We start from the raw sequence: 15,399 nt of genomic DNA on the forward strand, positions 1-15,399 counted from the left end.
ATCAACAAGAATATCTACGATGTCCTCACTATTTCTATGTGTTAGAATAGCTCCACAGTATCTCGTAACACTATTACAGACACATTACAGACTTCACTCGACAATTACGACTCTCCAAACTGTCCTTAAGTATAGATCTTAATATTCAATTCGACCAACATGAAGATTTTCGATGTCCTTAGTAGTTTTATGAGTTGGAATAGCTCTAAGGTACCTCGTTATATACTTATACACACCTTAGAATTCGATCAATGTCTACGACACTCCAAACCATCCTTGGGTACAAATCTAAATGTTCAAATCGATCAACATGAAGATCTTTGATGTCCTTACTAGTTTTATGAGTTGGAATAGCTCCAAGGTACATCGTAACACCATTACAGACATACCACAGAATTCGATCAATATCAACGACACTCCAAACTATCCTTGAGTACAGATCTTAATCTTCAAATTGATCAACATGAAGATCCTTGATGTCCCTACTAGTTTTATGAGTTGGAATAGCTCCACGGGACTTCAAACTCGGGACTCCACAAACATTATAGGCACACTACAGAATTCGTTCAATATCTACGAAACTCCAAACTGTCCTTGAGTACAGATCCTAATATTCAAAATAATCAACATGAAAATCTTCGATGTCTCAACAATTTTTATGGTATCGTAGATATTCTGGGAATGTCATGATTTGTATATACTGGTGTAATGATGTCTCGCGGGGTTATTCCAACTATCACACAAGCTCAGGACCCTATGAATCACTCTATTGGAGGTTTAGTATCTGGACTCAAGAATGGTTTGGTGTACCGTAGCTATTCTGGGAATGTTGAATTTCTTATATACTGATGTAATGATGCCCCGTGGGGCTTCTCCAACTAACACACAAGCTCGAGAACCTTTTGAATTACTCTGTTGATCTTGTACACCTCCAAGATCTGAACTTAAGAATGGTTTGGAGTACCTTGAATATTCTGAGAATGTTGATTTTTTATATACTGATGTAATAATGTCCCATGGTGCTTCACTAAGTAACACACAAGCTCGAAAACCTATGAATCACTCTGTTGGTCTTGAAGATCTTCAATATCTGAACTCAAGAATGATTTGGAGTACCACATGAACTCTGAGAATGTTGTGATTCGTGTATACTGCTGTAATGATGTCCCGCTGGGTTGCTCACAAGCTCAGGACCCTATGAATCACTGTTGTAGACCTCCAATATATGAACTCAAGAACGGTTTGTTGTACCGTACCTATTCTATGAATGTTAAATTTCTTATGTACTGATGTAACGATGTCCCGTAAGGCTTCTCCAACTAACACACAAGCTCGGGCACCTATGAATCACTCTGTTGGTCTTGTAGACCTCCGATATCTGCACTCAAGAATGATTTGGAGTGCCGCAGGAACTCTGAGAATGTTGTGATTTATGTATACTGGATGTATACGGGACATTATTACATGTCCCGCGGGGTTGCTCCAACTATCACACAAGCTCAGGACTCTATGAATCACTCGGTTGGTGTTGTAGACCTCCAACATTTGATCTCAAGAATTGATTGGAGTACCGTAGCTATTCTGGGAATGTTATATTTGTTATATACTGATGTAATGAAGTCCCGTGGGGCTTCTCCAACTACCACACAAACTCGGGAAAACTAACAACACTCGCTCTGTTGATTTTGTATACCTCCAAGATCTGAACTCAAGAATGGTTTGGAGTACCGTAGCTATTCTGGGAATGTTGAATTTTTTATATACTGATGTAATGATGTCCCGTGGGGCTTCTCCAACTAACACACAAGCTCGGGAACCTTTTGAATTACTCTGTTGATGTTGTATACCTCCAAGATCTGAACTCAAGAATGGTTTGGAGTACCATAGCTATTCTGGGAATGTTGATTTTTTTAAATACTGATGTAATGATGTCCCATGGGGTTTCTACAACTAACACACAAACTCAGGACCCTATCAATCACTCGGTTGGTCTTGAAGACCTCCAAGATCTGAACTCAAGAATAGTTTGGAGTACCGTTGATGTTCTGGTAACAGTGCGATTTGCTAAAAATAGTTTAATTATGTTTCAAGTACCATTTCAAACTTTATATTAGGATTTAGGCCCCGTAAAACTCTTTGTTGTTTATGTAGATCATCAAGTTCTGTACTCAAGAAGAGTTTGAAAGCCTTAAAAGATCTCAAAAAAAAAATTCCCCCATATTTCTACTTTTTGTGGTTTGCATCTGTTTTTGAAGCAGTATGTCCAAATTTTATGATGAAATACGACGAAACAAAATCCGTATTTAATCGGTTAATAGTATCTTTATTATGTGATTTAGCGTAATGGCGTCTTCGAGACATTTTATCAGTAAGTCGACGCGCTTCTTTGGAGGTATTCATCCTTATGATCAATCCCCCTAAAAGTGAGATGAAAAATTTATTTTTTGCACTTCACAACATATAAAGTTTGATTCTTCATAAAAGTTGTAGCAAAAGTTCTCCTGAAAAACTTTGTCGAAGACACCAAGTTCGTAATTTCATTACTTTTGGAGATTTATTGATTTTTATGCCAACAAGTTTTGAGCATGTTTGATGTATAAGCATACAAGCACATGGAGACGCATGGTGCATTAGTTCATCAACTCCTTGATGGATGATTGATTTCTACCTTGCATAGTAGGAAATGGTTTTTGATGAAACATTCCTTACATTCGCTTACAACTCTACAGTTCAGGTATTAAATTAAAGTTCATTACTTGTACTTTGTTATGCGTATGAGATTGACTGCCACAATTTGCCCCTTGTCAAGTTGCAGTTATATCAAATATGACAAAAAAATCCAATAAAACTGTTATAACTTGTGTATTTTCATATTATCTAAAACTTTCTAGAACATGCACAAAATGTAGAAATTAAAGTAAAAAAGATATGATGAAAAAACACATTTTAATAGCCTATTCAGATTGGGCTATTTATGACTTTGTTAAGTGAGAGGGTATCCAATTATTACGAGGTGTTCAGACTGCAGCAAGATAATATATCTTGACGTTTCCATGTTTCCTCATTTGCACGCTAATACAGGGTTGAATTCAAGGAGAGTTTTAAAATTTAATTTGCGAAATCAAGCATTTGTGTGGCGACAATCGAACATTTTTTTTCTGAACAAAGTTTCTACGAAAAAAAATATAAAAAAAAATATGAAAAGGGATTTTCGAAGAATATTTGAAGCTCTCATTAAGGATAATGAGCGAAGCTACATTCATTAGTTGGGTGTGCCGTTCTTCGGGGAATCAGACTATTCCTCAATTTATGTTTAAGTTTAAAAAATATTTTTATTCTGTACTATGATCGAACGGAGATTTGATAGAAAAATTTAGATACTTTTGGGAATTCTCACAAATAAATAAAAAAGGACGATTGGACCAATTTTCAAGAAATATTATCGAACTAAACTGTATTTCCACCAGTATCTCCATGTATGGAGGGCAACTCAGCATTTTTTTTTCAAAATGGAAACTGAACCATTGCGTTCTACTCGACAATCAATGATACAGCTTCTAACAAAATCGAATCGTGTCAATGTGATATAATTTAAACTGGATGTTGGATGAATATGTATAAATTATATGTATAAACCCATTCAAATCGTTACAGTTGTCCCACGTGAAAATGTTGAAATCCAAAGTATATTAAGCCATTCAAGGAGCAGAATTGAAACAATTTATGAAATCATGTTTATTCATGAAATATATTCGTTTTACAACCATTCCTACGTTTTAAAATTGTCTTCCGCATTGGCCCTTGAACTTTGAAAATTTATTCGATTTGTTCTATTAAATCTAGGTTTAAGTTAAATACTTCATGTTAATTCTAGAGAGCATCTGTTTTTAAACAATTCATGTTGAATAAGTGGGGAATAAATAATTATCATCATTATTTTCATCATATAAAATGCTTTCCACAAAACCATCACAATCCGAGTTATTCTTCAGCGCTCAGAAGATTTCCATCTAACATGCATTCGACCCTGGTGCGACAGAAAGAGCATGACTGTCAACTACGAAACGAAATGAAAACAGAGAGAATTTTCTCTCTGGTAAAGAAAACGTGACGCTTGTCAGTTTTGTTTTGTTGAATTTCTCCCTGCATTCCAGTTAGAACGGAAGCTCTCTCGTAATAATTGTTCGTAATAAATTCTTTTAGAGGGTATCTTTTGACAGCGCAAAATGTATGGAATATTACGTAAATAATGACATCATAAAGCGTATTTACCCTGAAACGCCAATTATTATGTCATTAATGGCGTAATCTGAATAGGCTATAAGGGGTTGTCTGCATAAAACGTAAAAAATATCCAAAAGTAACGGAATTACGAACTTGGTGTCTTCGATAAAGTTTTTCAGGAGAGCTTTTGCTACAACTTTTATGAAGAATCAAACCGAACTACGAATATGTTGTGAAGTGGAAAAAATAAATTTATTTATCTTTATTTATCTTACTTTTAGGGGGATTGATCAGTAAACTGAATACCTCCAAAGAATCGCACAAATTTACTGATAAAATGTCTCGAAGACACTATTACGCTAAATTGCATGATAAAGATACTATTAATTAAACGCACTCAATACACGATTTTAGCCACTGTGCGGTGCTCTGATATGCAGAGAAAGCTCAACGTTTTTGAAGAGCGCTCCTCTTCGGCATGTTTTGTCACGGTTACACCTTCCATCTTCACATTAGCCGAGACAGAAAGATGTTGAAAGCTACCAATATCTTGGCAGCCAAATGGCGTCAGATGGCGGAACTTGATAACAGGTTGAGGGTATAGTTGGATATCGCTCAGGATGGAGAACTTTTAGGTTGGTCCTTTGCACCACTCGGTGTTTATAAGACTCATTAGTAAGTAGTAAGTATTTCAAGGATACAAGACAAACCAAAACAAAAAAAATCTACGTCAATTATTTTTTTAAATCTCAAGAGAATTCCTGTGAAAATATTGAAAAAAAAAAACTTATTTGAAAATATAAAAAAACAACTTCCAGTAGAAATTGAAAATATTGTCTCAATGAATTTAGAACAAATTTGATTTGAATTGTATACGTTAAGGTGATTTTATGAAATTTCAAAATAATGTTTTATACTGAATGTGTAAGTGTTTTTAAGAATTCACGCGAGACTCCCAAATTCATTATTTTAAAATACGCTCCAGTCGCACGAATGCTTGTTTCCGAACTATTTTCCCAAAATAAAAAGTTCACTATTGAATAAAACAAAAAAAAAGCACTAACGAAAGTTTAGTACCTGAGCGAGTTCACAGACAGCCCTAAACGGTATGTACTTTTCCGATGGCCCGTCACGTCACTGCAAATGTACCAAGTCCAACGGACAGCAACTATCAGAAAAGCGAATTCTGAACACGTTCGAACAGTTTATTTACCCCGCGTTCGTTTGTTTGGGATTCGGATTTTTTGTTACTATCAACCTGAATTATATTCAACTGAGACACGTTGCTACAGTGCAGCCTATTCGAGCGAAACGGTTTTTTACCCTTCCCCAGTCGCTCTATTTCTATGGATTGGAATTTACAAAAGGGACGAATTTGTGTTGTTTCAACCGGATTAATTGTTGGTGCAAGCATGAATTCATGGAAGTTTTGGTGTCCGTAGGAGGTAAATTTGTTATGCTTGTTTGATTTCGTTTTTATCTTGAACAATTCGAAATGCATATTTTAATAACTAGTATACAGCTTCATTATGAGTTTTGCCTTTCTCGTACAACTAAGTTTTTACTAATATTATGTGTTCTCATGCTACTCACGTAATTATGTTCCAAATCGGGGTGGTCGGATTCCAGTCCATCGTCTAAAATCGTTACTACAACTCCCTTCCCCGTTACGCCATCCTTCCAGGCTGGTATCACATTCATATCTAGGCCATTTCCTCGATTCTGAAGATAAAATAAGAAAAAATAAATTAGACAAATTCTATCGTATGTTTATTTCTATTATTGGCATAGGTATTTATGATGCTTATTATTTTTCATTAATTCATCTACAAGATATTAAAATCCCTTGCCAATGACAGAAATGAACAGTCCACCACGTTCGACCTACCAGGTACCACATTTCGGCCCACTTGGGGTCGTTCAGCTGTATCGTGTAGGGATTTTTGAGGGATCGAAAGTCCCGCTTGGTGCGCCGCTTCGATCGTTGCTGTTTCGCCCACCGCACCCGATCGTCTCCGTCCAGTCGCCGCTGGTGATGCCCCGACGGATTCAGAGATCGTTTCTGCACGTGCCGGTGCTCGAAGTGGTAGTACCCGTCGAAGATCTGCGGAGAAAAATGGAAAACAGAAAGGGTTCGAATTAAATAGCGCCACATTGAATTGTGATTCATTCCGGTCAGCTGCTTGTTGGGTGTGCTCCCATTGGAACAGATTGAAATTGCACCGCTAGTGTAGTTAATCAACAATTGGATGAAATTATGCTAAGTGCGTGTGGATATCGTTCTGCATGATTTTGGAAATTACCATCTATGCATTTAGTTTGCAGCGGCTGCTGCGAAATATTTTACCTCCAAATATTTGCATTGCAAATTGTGTGCTATCCTAAACATGAGTTAGAGCAAACAAAATGATATTCATCGGGGTCGGGATGGGATTCATGCAGTGCGAGTTTGATTAAAGTTTTTAATTAAATTCAAAATATCTCGCGGTGTTGCAAGCGGAGCTCAGGTCATGTCACCGGAAATTACGTTGTGGCAAAGCGGTTTGACGCTCCACGCACAGAGTTTGCTCCAGGCTTTTTGGTTTGGTCGTTCTAACAGCAAGGCACATGCAGTAATTTGCTCCATGGAAAGTGTGCTGGATTCATCATTTGTGGTGGGAAAATGCAACCAATTTGACGTTAATCACTGTCCACTTGACTGCAGTGTGTCGGTTGATTACACGGCCGAATAAACAGCTTGTGGGCTAAACACAAATATTTGTAGAACTGTTCAACAATGACGGGTCACATAAAATTGTTATCCATTTAGTTCATGCTTCCGTTTCAACAGAAATGTGATCTGCTGGGAAACTCGGACAACCAACCTGTTTATCTCGGAAAAAAACATAATTTGTGAAGTTCATAGGGGCGTAAATGCAAAAAGAGAATTCTTTGTAACGACTATCTGTTCGATTCACTAAAGCAAGTTGGATCTATGTAGTTTTACAAGTTTTTGGCTGCAGTAAGATGAACAATGAGTATATCTCACGGAACGAACGATAAACACGAAGGACAATACTTTGTAGTTACAATTAGCGAAGACCACTTTAATGTGGTCTTCGCAATTAGTGATATCAGCAAATTAACGCGATATAAGTCGAACGACCATTCGTTTTGCCAAGCTTCCAACTGGAAGGAAGAGAAGACGGATAGCGCTTACAACCCTACCAGCTACTTGGCAAGAAAGTGGATCAAAGGTCGTTTTTTTATACTTCCGTACTATCCGAATGACTTTTAGCCTTCGTTGTTGAGACTACCCTCCGTATTTATTCCTAACGTTATTATAGTGAACTCTCCCTAACTCGATGTTCTGTAACTCTATATATCCCTCATTATTTTACCTTGAATCGTGCATACTACATTCCCTCCGTAAGTCCATACCTTTCTTACTCGATATTCTCTAAGTCGAAGTAATTTTCCATTGCATTTTCACCTCGCTAACTCGATGTTAGAATCAGTTTACTTTCCATGCACAACATATACGATGTCAGGCTATTTGGTCAAACACCATTCGGCCGAATGCCGTTTGACCGAATAAGTCATTTATGCCAATAACATTTAGTCGAATAGTTAAAAAAATAAGTAAATTGCGAATAGTAGAAAGTGAGAAATGAGAAGTGAGTAGTGAAAAGTGAGAAGTGAGAAAATAGAAATGAGGATTTTTAAGAAGTGAGAAAGTGAATAGTGAAAAGTGGGAAGTGAGAGGGCGAAGTACGAAGTAAGTAATGGGAAGAGAGAAGTGAGACATGAGAATTAAGAAGGGAGAACCAAGGAGTGAGGAGTAATAAATGAGAAGTGAGGTGTAACAAGTAAGAGGTGAGATGTCAGAGTTGAAAGTAGTTAAATTAATCCTTATCCCTAAGAACTGCCTTCTTCCTTTTTTCCCTTTTTCTTTTTTTCTTTCTTTCTTCTTTCTTTATCCTCTTACTCTTTCATTCTTATTCTTTCTTTTCTTCCTTTATCCTTGTTCTTTCTCTTCCCTTCTTCCTTCAATCTTTTTTTTTCGCGTCCCTTTTTCCTTGATTCCTTTTGTTTCTCTTCCCTTCTTTTGTTTCTTCTTGCTTCTTCCTACTTTATTCTTTCGTCTTTCTTCTCCCTTATGCCTTCTTTCTTTTTCTTTATCCTTATTCCATATCTTCCCTTTTTTCTTCTTTCTTCTTCCTTCTTTTTGTCTCATATCTCACCATTAACTTCTTACTTCTCATCACTTCTCACCTCTTGCTCATATCTCAATTCTAACCAGTCACTTATCACATCTCATTTCTCACTTCCCACTACTCACTTCTCATTTGTTACTGCACACTGTGAAACTCAGTACTCACTTCCATTTCTCAGTATTCATTTCTCACTTTACACTATCTCACGCCACAAGGAAAAAAAAATAATTATTCGGTCCAAAAACGTTCGGTTAAATGACCATTTTGTCCAAATGACATTCGGCCAAATTACATTAAACCATATGTCTACATGTAATGAAAAGTGTTTGATACTTTAGAATGAAAAATGAGTTCTCTATTCCGATACCTCCCTAACTAGTCCCTTTAATATCGAATAAAGGAGGCTTCCGAGCCTCTTGTAAGGAGGCTTCCGAGCCTCTTGTAAGGAGGCTTCCGAGCCTCTTGTAAGGAGGCTTCCGAGCCTCTTGTAAGGAGGCTTCCGAGCCTCTTGTAAGGAGGCTTCCAAGCCTCTTGTAAGGAGGCTTCCGAGCCTCTTGTAAGGAGGCTTCCGAGCCTCTTGTAAGGAGGCTTCCGAGCCTCTTGTAAGGAGGCTTCCGAGCCTCTTGTAAGGAGGCTTCCGAGCCTCTTGTAAGGAGGCTTCCGAGCTTTTTGTAAGGTGGCTTCCGAGCCTCTTGTAAGGAGGCTTCTAAGCCTCTTGTAAGGTGGCTTCCGAGCCTCTTGTAAGGAGGCTTCTGAGCCTCTTGTAAGGCGGCTTTCGGGCCTCTTGTAAGGAGGCTTCCGGGCCTCTTATAAGGAGGCTTCCGGGCCTCTTGTAAGGAGGCTTCCTAGCCTCTTAAAAGGAGGCTTCCGAGCCTCTTAAAAGGAGGCTTCCGAGCCTCTTAAAAGGAGGCTTCCGAGCCTCTTGTAAGGAGGCTTCCGAGCCTCTTGTAAGGAGGCTTCTGAGGTCTCTTTGTAAGGAGGCTTCTGAGCCTCTTGTGAGGAGGCTTCCGAGGCCTCTTGTAAGGAGGCTTCCAAGCCTCTTGTAAGGAGGCTTGAGCCTCTTGTAAGGAGGCTTCTGAGCCTCTTGAAAGAAAGCCTGAGCCTCTTGAAAGGAGGCTTGAGCCTCTTGAAAGAAGGCTCTGAGCTCTTGAAAGGAGGCTTTCAGGCCTCTTGAAAGGAGGCTTCGGAGGCCTCTTGAAGAAGGCTCTGGAGCCTCTTGAAAGAAGGCTTCCGAGCCTCTTGAAAGAAGGCTTCCGAGCCTCTTGAAAGGAGGCTTGAGCCTCTTGAAAGGAGGCTTCTGAGCCTCTTGAAAGGAGGCTTCCTGAGCCTCTTGAAAGGTGGCTTCTGAGCCTCTTGAAAGGAGGCCTGAGCCTCTTGAAAGGAGGCTTCCAGGCCTCTTGAAAGGAGGCTTCTGGAGCCTCTTGAAAGGAGGCTTCCGAGCCTCTTGAAAGGAGGCTTCCGAGCCTCTTGAAAGGAGGCTTCCGAGCCTCTTGAAAGGAGGCTTCCGAGCCTCTTGAAAGGAGGCTTCTGAGCCTCTTGAAAAGAGGCTTCCGAGCCTCTTGAAAGGAGGCTTCCGAGTTTCTTGGAAGGAGGCTTCCGAGCTTCTTGAAAGGAAGCTTCCCAGCTTCTTGAAAGGAAGCTTCCGAGCCTCTTGCCAGAAAGCTTCCGAGCTTCTTGAAAGAAGGCTTCCGAGATTCTTAAAAGGAGGCTTCCGAGCTTATTGAAAGGAGGATTCCGAGCCTCTTGAAAGGAGGCATCCGAACCTCTTGGAAGGAGGCATCCGAGCCTCTTGAAAGCGGTTTCCGAGCTTCTTGAAAGGAGGCTTCCGAGCCTCTTGAAAGGAGGCTTCCGAGCCTCTTGAAAGGAGGCTTCCGAGCCTCTTGAAAGGAGGCTTCCGAGCCTCTTGAAAGGAGGCTTCCGAGCCTCTTGAAAGGAGGCTTCCGAGCCTCTTGAAAGGAGGCTTCCGAGCCTCTTGAAAGGAGGCTTCCGAGCCTCTTGAAAGGAGGCTTCCGAGCCTCTTGAAAGGAGGCTTCCGAGCCTCTTGAAAGGAGGCATCCGAGCCTCTTGAAAGAAGGGTTTCGAGCCTCTTGAAAAAAGGCTTTCGAGCCTCTTGAAAAAAGGCTTTCGAGCCTCTTGCAAAAAGGCTTCCGAGCCTCCTAAAAAGAGGCTTCCGAGACTCTTGAAATGAGGCTTCCGAGCTCCTTAAAATAAGGCTTCCGAGCCTCTTGAAAGGAGGCTTCGCTAAAACTTCGCTAAAGCTTCTAAAACCCTAAAACAAAACACGATTTTAGTCACTGTGCATTACTGTAGTAAGTCATCTATAATCACTTCACAGTCAGGGTTGTTCAACGTATGGCCCGCGAGCCGGATGCGGCCCTTGGCTCATTTTTTTGTGGCCCGCTTCAGAAACGGCCCACGACTTTTTTTGATTCAAATTATTAGTGGAAAAGTGGATTACCGAAGCAACAAACTTTCTTCATTCGAACATGAAGTCGAAAATTGTAGTACGTGCGAGTGTCGTGACTTCGTGTTCACCCATCAACGAAACTGTTTCAATATGTACTGACTTCTTTATGTTAAGAAACGAATGAAACCATTCCAGGACGGTGAACTTGTTAAGCAATGCACATCTGCCTTTGTTGACATCGTATGCACTAACGAAAAAGCCTCCTTCAGTAGCATTAATTTGTTATGGAACATGGTGATGTGTAAAAGTTCTCGCAGAAGATTTGAAAACTACGTCACGAGAAAAAACCCAAGCCCTTCAACTTGAATTGTCTGGCTTATTCGCCCTATTCGCTCATTTCCGAGAACACGGTAATGAAATTTCCGTTTACTGATGTGAATAATGTAATTGAAATGTTTCAAATGGATTGGAGGTCAACAATGCAACGAGTTCAAATCTAAATTTCAGATAGAAACATCTCTCATAAGATATTTTCGCTCTTCGGAAGCACATATCTGCGTGAACAGCTCTTTTCAAGAATCAAAGCCGTAAAAAACGGATTTCGGTCACCGATTACGAAATCAATAAGGGGCAAGCCAGAGTAAAAGCGACGAGCGATGCGACGCGACTCACGTAAAAGAATAACAATCATTATCAACAGACTGTCAAATTGCACTGTCGCGTCGCGTCGCGTCGCATCGCACGTCACGTTACTCTGACTTGCCCTAAGGGTCGGGTATTGCAGAGTAGCCAACAAGTTCATGTTTCCCATTAAATTTTTAACCAAAAGACCTGTTATGTAAAAATAAAGTATCGAATATTTTCTGGCCCGCCAGCAGGTGATAATTCTGAAAATTGGCCCGTGGCTTGAAAAGGTTGGGCAGGCCTATAGATGATAAGTAAAATCCGAAATCCCGTAACACGGTAGATCACTTTGACGTAGTGTGTTGCGGTGTAGGATCTACCAAACAGAGCCCTAGCTTAATCCATTTTCCTAGCTAGGGCAATAAGTTGTGGTAATTAAGGATTCATCGTATTTAGTCCCCGCTACCAACAGCAGTCTCAGAAATAAAACATAATTATTGTTACCTTGCAGACAGTTGAAAGACTCGAATTCCTCTTGTTTGAGGCTAAACTTTATGCAGCGGAAACAACTTTTCAAGCAATTAGTTAAAAAACCTCGGTACCCGGTCCTAGGCTGAACTGACTGCTGGAAAAATCGAATTAGGGGTTTAAATACGCACTAACTCTTCTTGAACTGGTGAACAATGGTAGTGAGAGAAACACACGGAAGTTCTTATTACTGAACAAATTCTCTTGCTTGAAATGATCTGGTAGACAGAGCTAAATCCCGGGTTTTAAGAGTTTTACTGGTGATATTCTAAAGGCAAGACAAGGATGTGGCTAGAGCTCATCAATTCGGAGGAAATTTCCTCGAAAATTCAAAAAGAGATTTCTGTATAAATTCCAATGAGTTTTTCGAGAGAAATAGGAGGAAATTCCCGATAGAAAGAAACTTCTCGTGGAAATTTGGAGTAGTTTCGGTGAAAACTCCGGTGAAAATTTGGAGAATTTTTTGTGGAAGTTGGGAGGAAATTCCAAAGAACTGCTCGTGTAAATTTTGGATAATTTTCCATGGATTTTCTGAGCAATTTCTTGTGGAAACTAGTGGAAACAACAGTTCCCGCATGCGACGGTATAGGGCAAAAGATCCAATAGTGGAGGAACTAAGCACGTTCCAGCACTAATTTCTCTATAACACATAATCCATACTTCATTTCCCTTACCTTGAGAGTGCATCCGAAAGTTCATTCTCTCTACTTTATCCGAAGCGTGTCATAATTTCATCAAAATCCTTTATTGTTACCTAAAAATAATCCTCCAATTATTGGTACAGTGTTCCAATAGTTGAGGTATTTTGTTATTCGTGTTCCTATAGTTACGAATCCCATAGGATTTATACGGGATTCGCAACTATTGGAACACTACCGCAACTATTGGTGCAAGGGAAAGAAAAAAATTAAGTAATTTAAAGATACTTTACCAGTTTAAATGAAATTTGAATGTTATTCTTGTTTCCATTGTGTTATGACAGGTCGACTTATTGATCGGTGATGTGGGTTACTGGGTTTAATTTCTAAATTCCCTGCAAACCGTACTACCGCAACTATAGGAACACCCACGACTATCGGAACTGTTACCCTATGTTGGAACAGCTTGCTTGAAGATCTACTTCTGTAAAAAAATCTTCACGCCTGCCGTATCCTAGCGAAACTCTCTTATCTTTTGCCTCCAATTCTATCATGAAAATGCAAATCTAAGTTTGAGATGTGGCATGAGCATTTCCAAATCATTGTACAATGCGATAAATTTACACAAAACAATACACTCATCGTACTAATAAAAAATTGAGTCGATAGATGCTTTTTCTGCCGACAACCCCTTGTTTGCCATTTCTAAACCGATCTCATAAGAGGATTATTTCCTAATTTTGTAAGTGGGTGATGGGACATTTTTTTTACCTCGGATTGACTCGGTCCAATATTCTGCGTAGCAGCACGCACTCTTAACACCAAATGATGTGGGCTCCCATTGAAAATGTAATCAGTTTACGAGAAATGTGTCGCATTTTCTGATGGTACCTATTGATTGAAATAATGTTTGAGGAAAATGTGTACAGCTCGTCTAAAGGTTGTCGCTCTGTTTGCCAATTAGTGCAATTGATAATGGTGCCTGGCGTCTGGATGTCTGATGTTGATCAATATGTAGGCGGACTGAAGGGACTTGATCCCTTTGCCTTATTGGCAATACTGCCGATAAGGCGGAAGTTTGGCTCATCTTTGCTTGACTTCCTATTCAGATAATGCGGTTAAATAGTGGCACAAAATCTTCAAAAAATCTACATTTTAGGTGGGTTTAAAGATACGTTGTATCTGTCTATTGTTGAACAGGATATTACTTTTACTTTTAGAGTTGGTTTAGTGGAATGTTTTCACTTGCTATATGGAACTATGTATTCTACCTAATTCCACTACATTGTAGCTTTACAGATACTTATTTCAACTTCAACAATAAGGGCCGATGTCCACGTAGCGTTTTTTCACGCTGCGTGCACGCCGCGTTCACGCAAGGTACCTAGCATCAAATGGAGTAATGCACACGTAAACGTGTGCACGACTACATTTGATGCCGAGTACCTTGCGTGGACGCGGCGTGCACGCAGCTTGAAAATACGCTACGTGGGCATCGGCTCTAAGGCCATTTTTGCTGTCGAAATACATGTCTGTAGGGCAGGGCTGTAAATATTCGGAAGCACTGGATGAAGGTGATGTTTTTTTATATCAATTTTTTATTTTCTTCCTGCTTTGAAATCAACCTCACATTCCCGGAGAGGCAGAAAAGTAAACAACAGAACTCACATCACCCACTGCGCCGCGAAGATGAAATTTACCACAGCAAAATGTACACATTCACCCAGCAAATTGAAAAAATTCACCACGCGTTTAAATGGGTCACTCACAGTCATACGGTAAGGCGCGAACTGAGCAGCCGGTCAGAGCGACTTGTGAGTGGCTGAATGCGAAATCGAAAGGCTGGTGGTGATTTTTCGGCTGCACCCAGTCGCACTCACCACGGCGGCGATGAAGGCGACTGCAGATTATACTGAGATCCATGTTTTTCACTGCATTGACAATGAAATATTTCTACACTGCTGTAGGGTCAAAAATAAACGAAATGAACGAAATAATACTAACTCGTCTTATCGAAAGTGTCAGTTGTTAACAATTATTATACACAAACGATTTTTCCAAATATGTGAGAAAAAAATAGGTAAAATCAGGGGTAATTGGTCTCCATTCAAGATGATTAAAGTTAAAGGTGCTCACTGATTTATATACGTATACAACTATGTGTGACAGATCATTTGATTCAATAGAAATCTTCGAAACATCTAAAACATATTGTTTTTAACTCCCGAAGCTATGGGTAAACCCATTCGTACTAATTATTCCAATCAGGAGATCAAAAATTTCCAGCTTCAGCTGTAAAGGTGAGAGAGATTATTGTTCTCCCTTAGCATAATATTATTATATCATCATTTGACATATAACGTCCAGTGAACATTGTTCGTTCATCCGAAGGCAAATTTCCTTTTGTAGCTATTCATACCTTAGTAATACGAAGTCTCGACTTTCTCGAACAAAAGCCTTTTCGTTGTATTATCTAACATGGCAATCAGCTGCAAAGAACCAATTTACACACATATATTTCTCACCAAACAACCCAAGCCCAAGACCGACAACATTTAACTCAATGCGGGTCGGGTCAACCATCCGTATGTTGGGAGACCAGCAATAGCCACCTTCTGTAAGTGATATGTGTATAGAGCTCTGTGCATTACCATGTTTCCGTGCTTTTGAACTTTAACCAACCACTTACAAATATGAATGGAAACAGCTTTACACCCCATTAGTCCGGCCCGGTAAGCAAGCAAGAAGGGAAGGAACAATACACCAGGCTGCTCCATGGACC

At 39.7% G+C, this 15,399-nt stretch overlaps 1 protein-coding gene across 8 annotated transcripts in view; it reads right to left on the reverse strand.

Moving 5' to 3' along the window:
* The window catches only part of LOC134223602 (furin-like protease 1), an 800,923-nt gene that overhangs the window by 123,634 nt on the left and 661,890 nt on the right, over window positions 1-15,399 (reverse strand). For all 8 annotated transcript variants that reach the window (XM_062702787.1, XM_062702791.1, XM_062702786.1 and 5 more), the window contains 2 exons: window positions 6,113-6,328; window positions 5,818-5,946 (listed from right to left, as the gene is read on the reverse strand). In XM_062702787.1, the coding sequence (XP_062558771.1) occupies window positions 5,818-5,946; window positions 6,113-6,328 (345 nt within the window). The remainder of the gene's footprint in view (window positions 1-5,817; window positions 5,947-6,112; window positions 6,329-15,399) is intronic.

Source organism: Armigeres subalbatus, chromosome 3, assembly GCF_024139115.2.
Source record: "Armigeres subalbatus isolate Guangzhou_Male chromosome 3, GZ_Asu_2, whole genome shotgun sequence".
Classification (NCBI taxonomy): Eukaryota; Metazoa; Arthropoda; class Insecta; order Diptera; family Culicidae; genus Armigeres; species Armigeres subalbatus.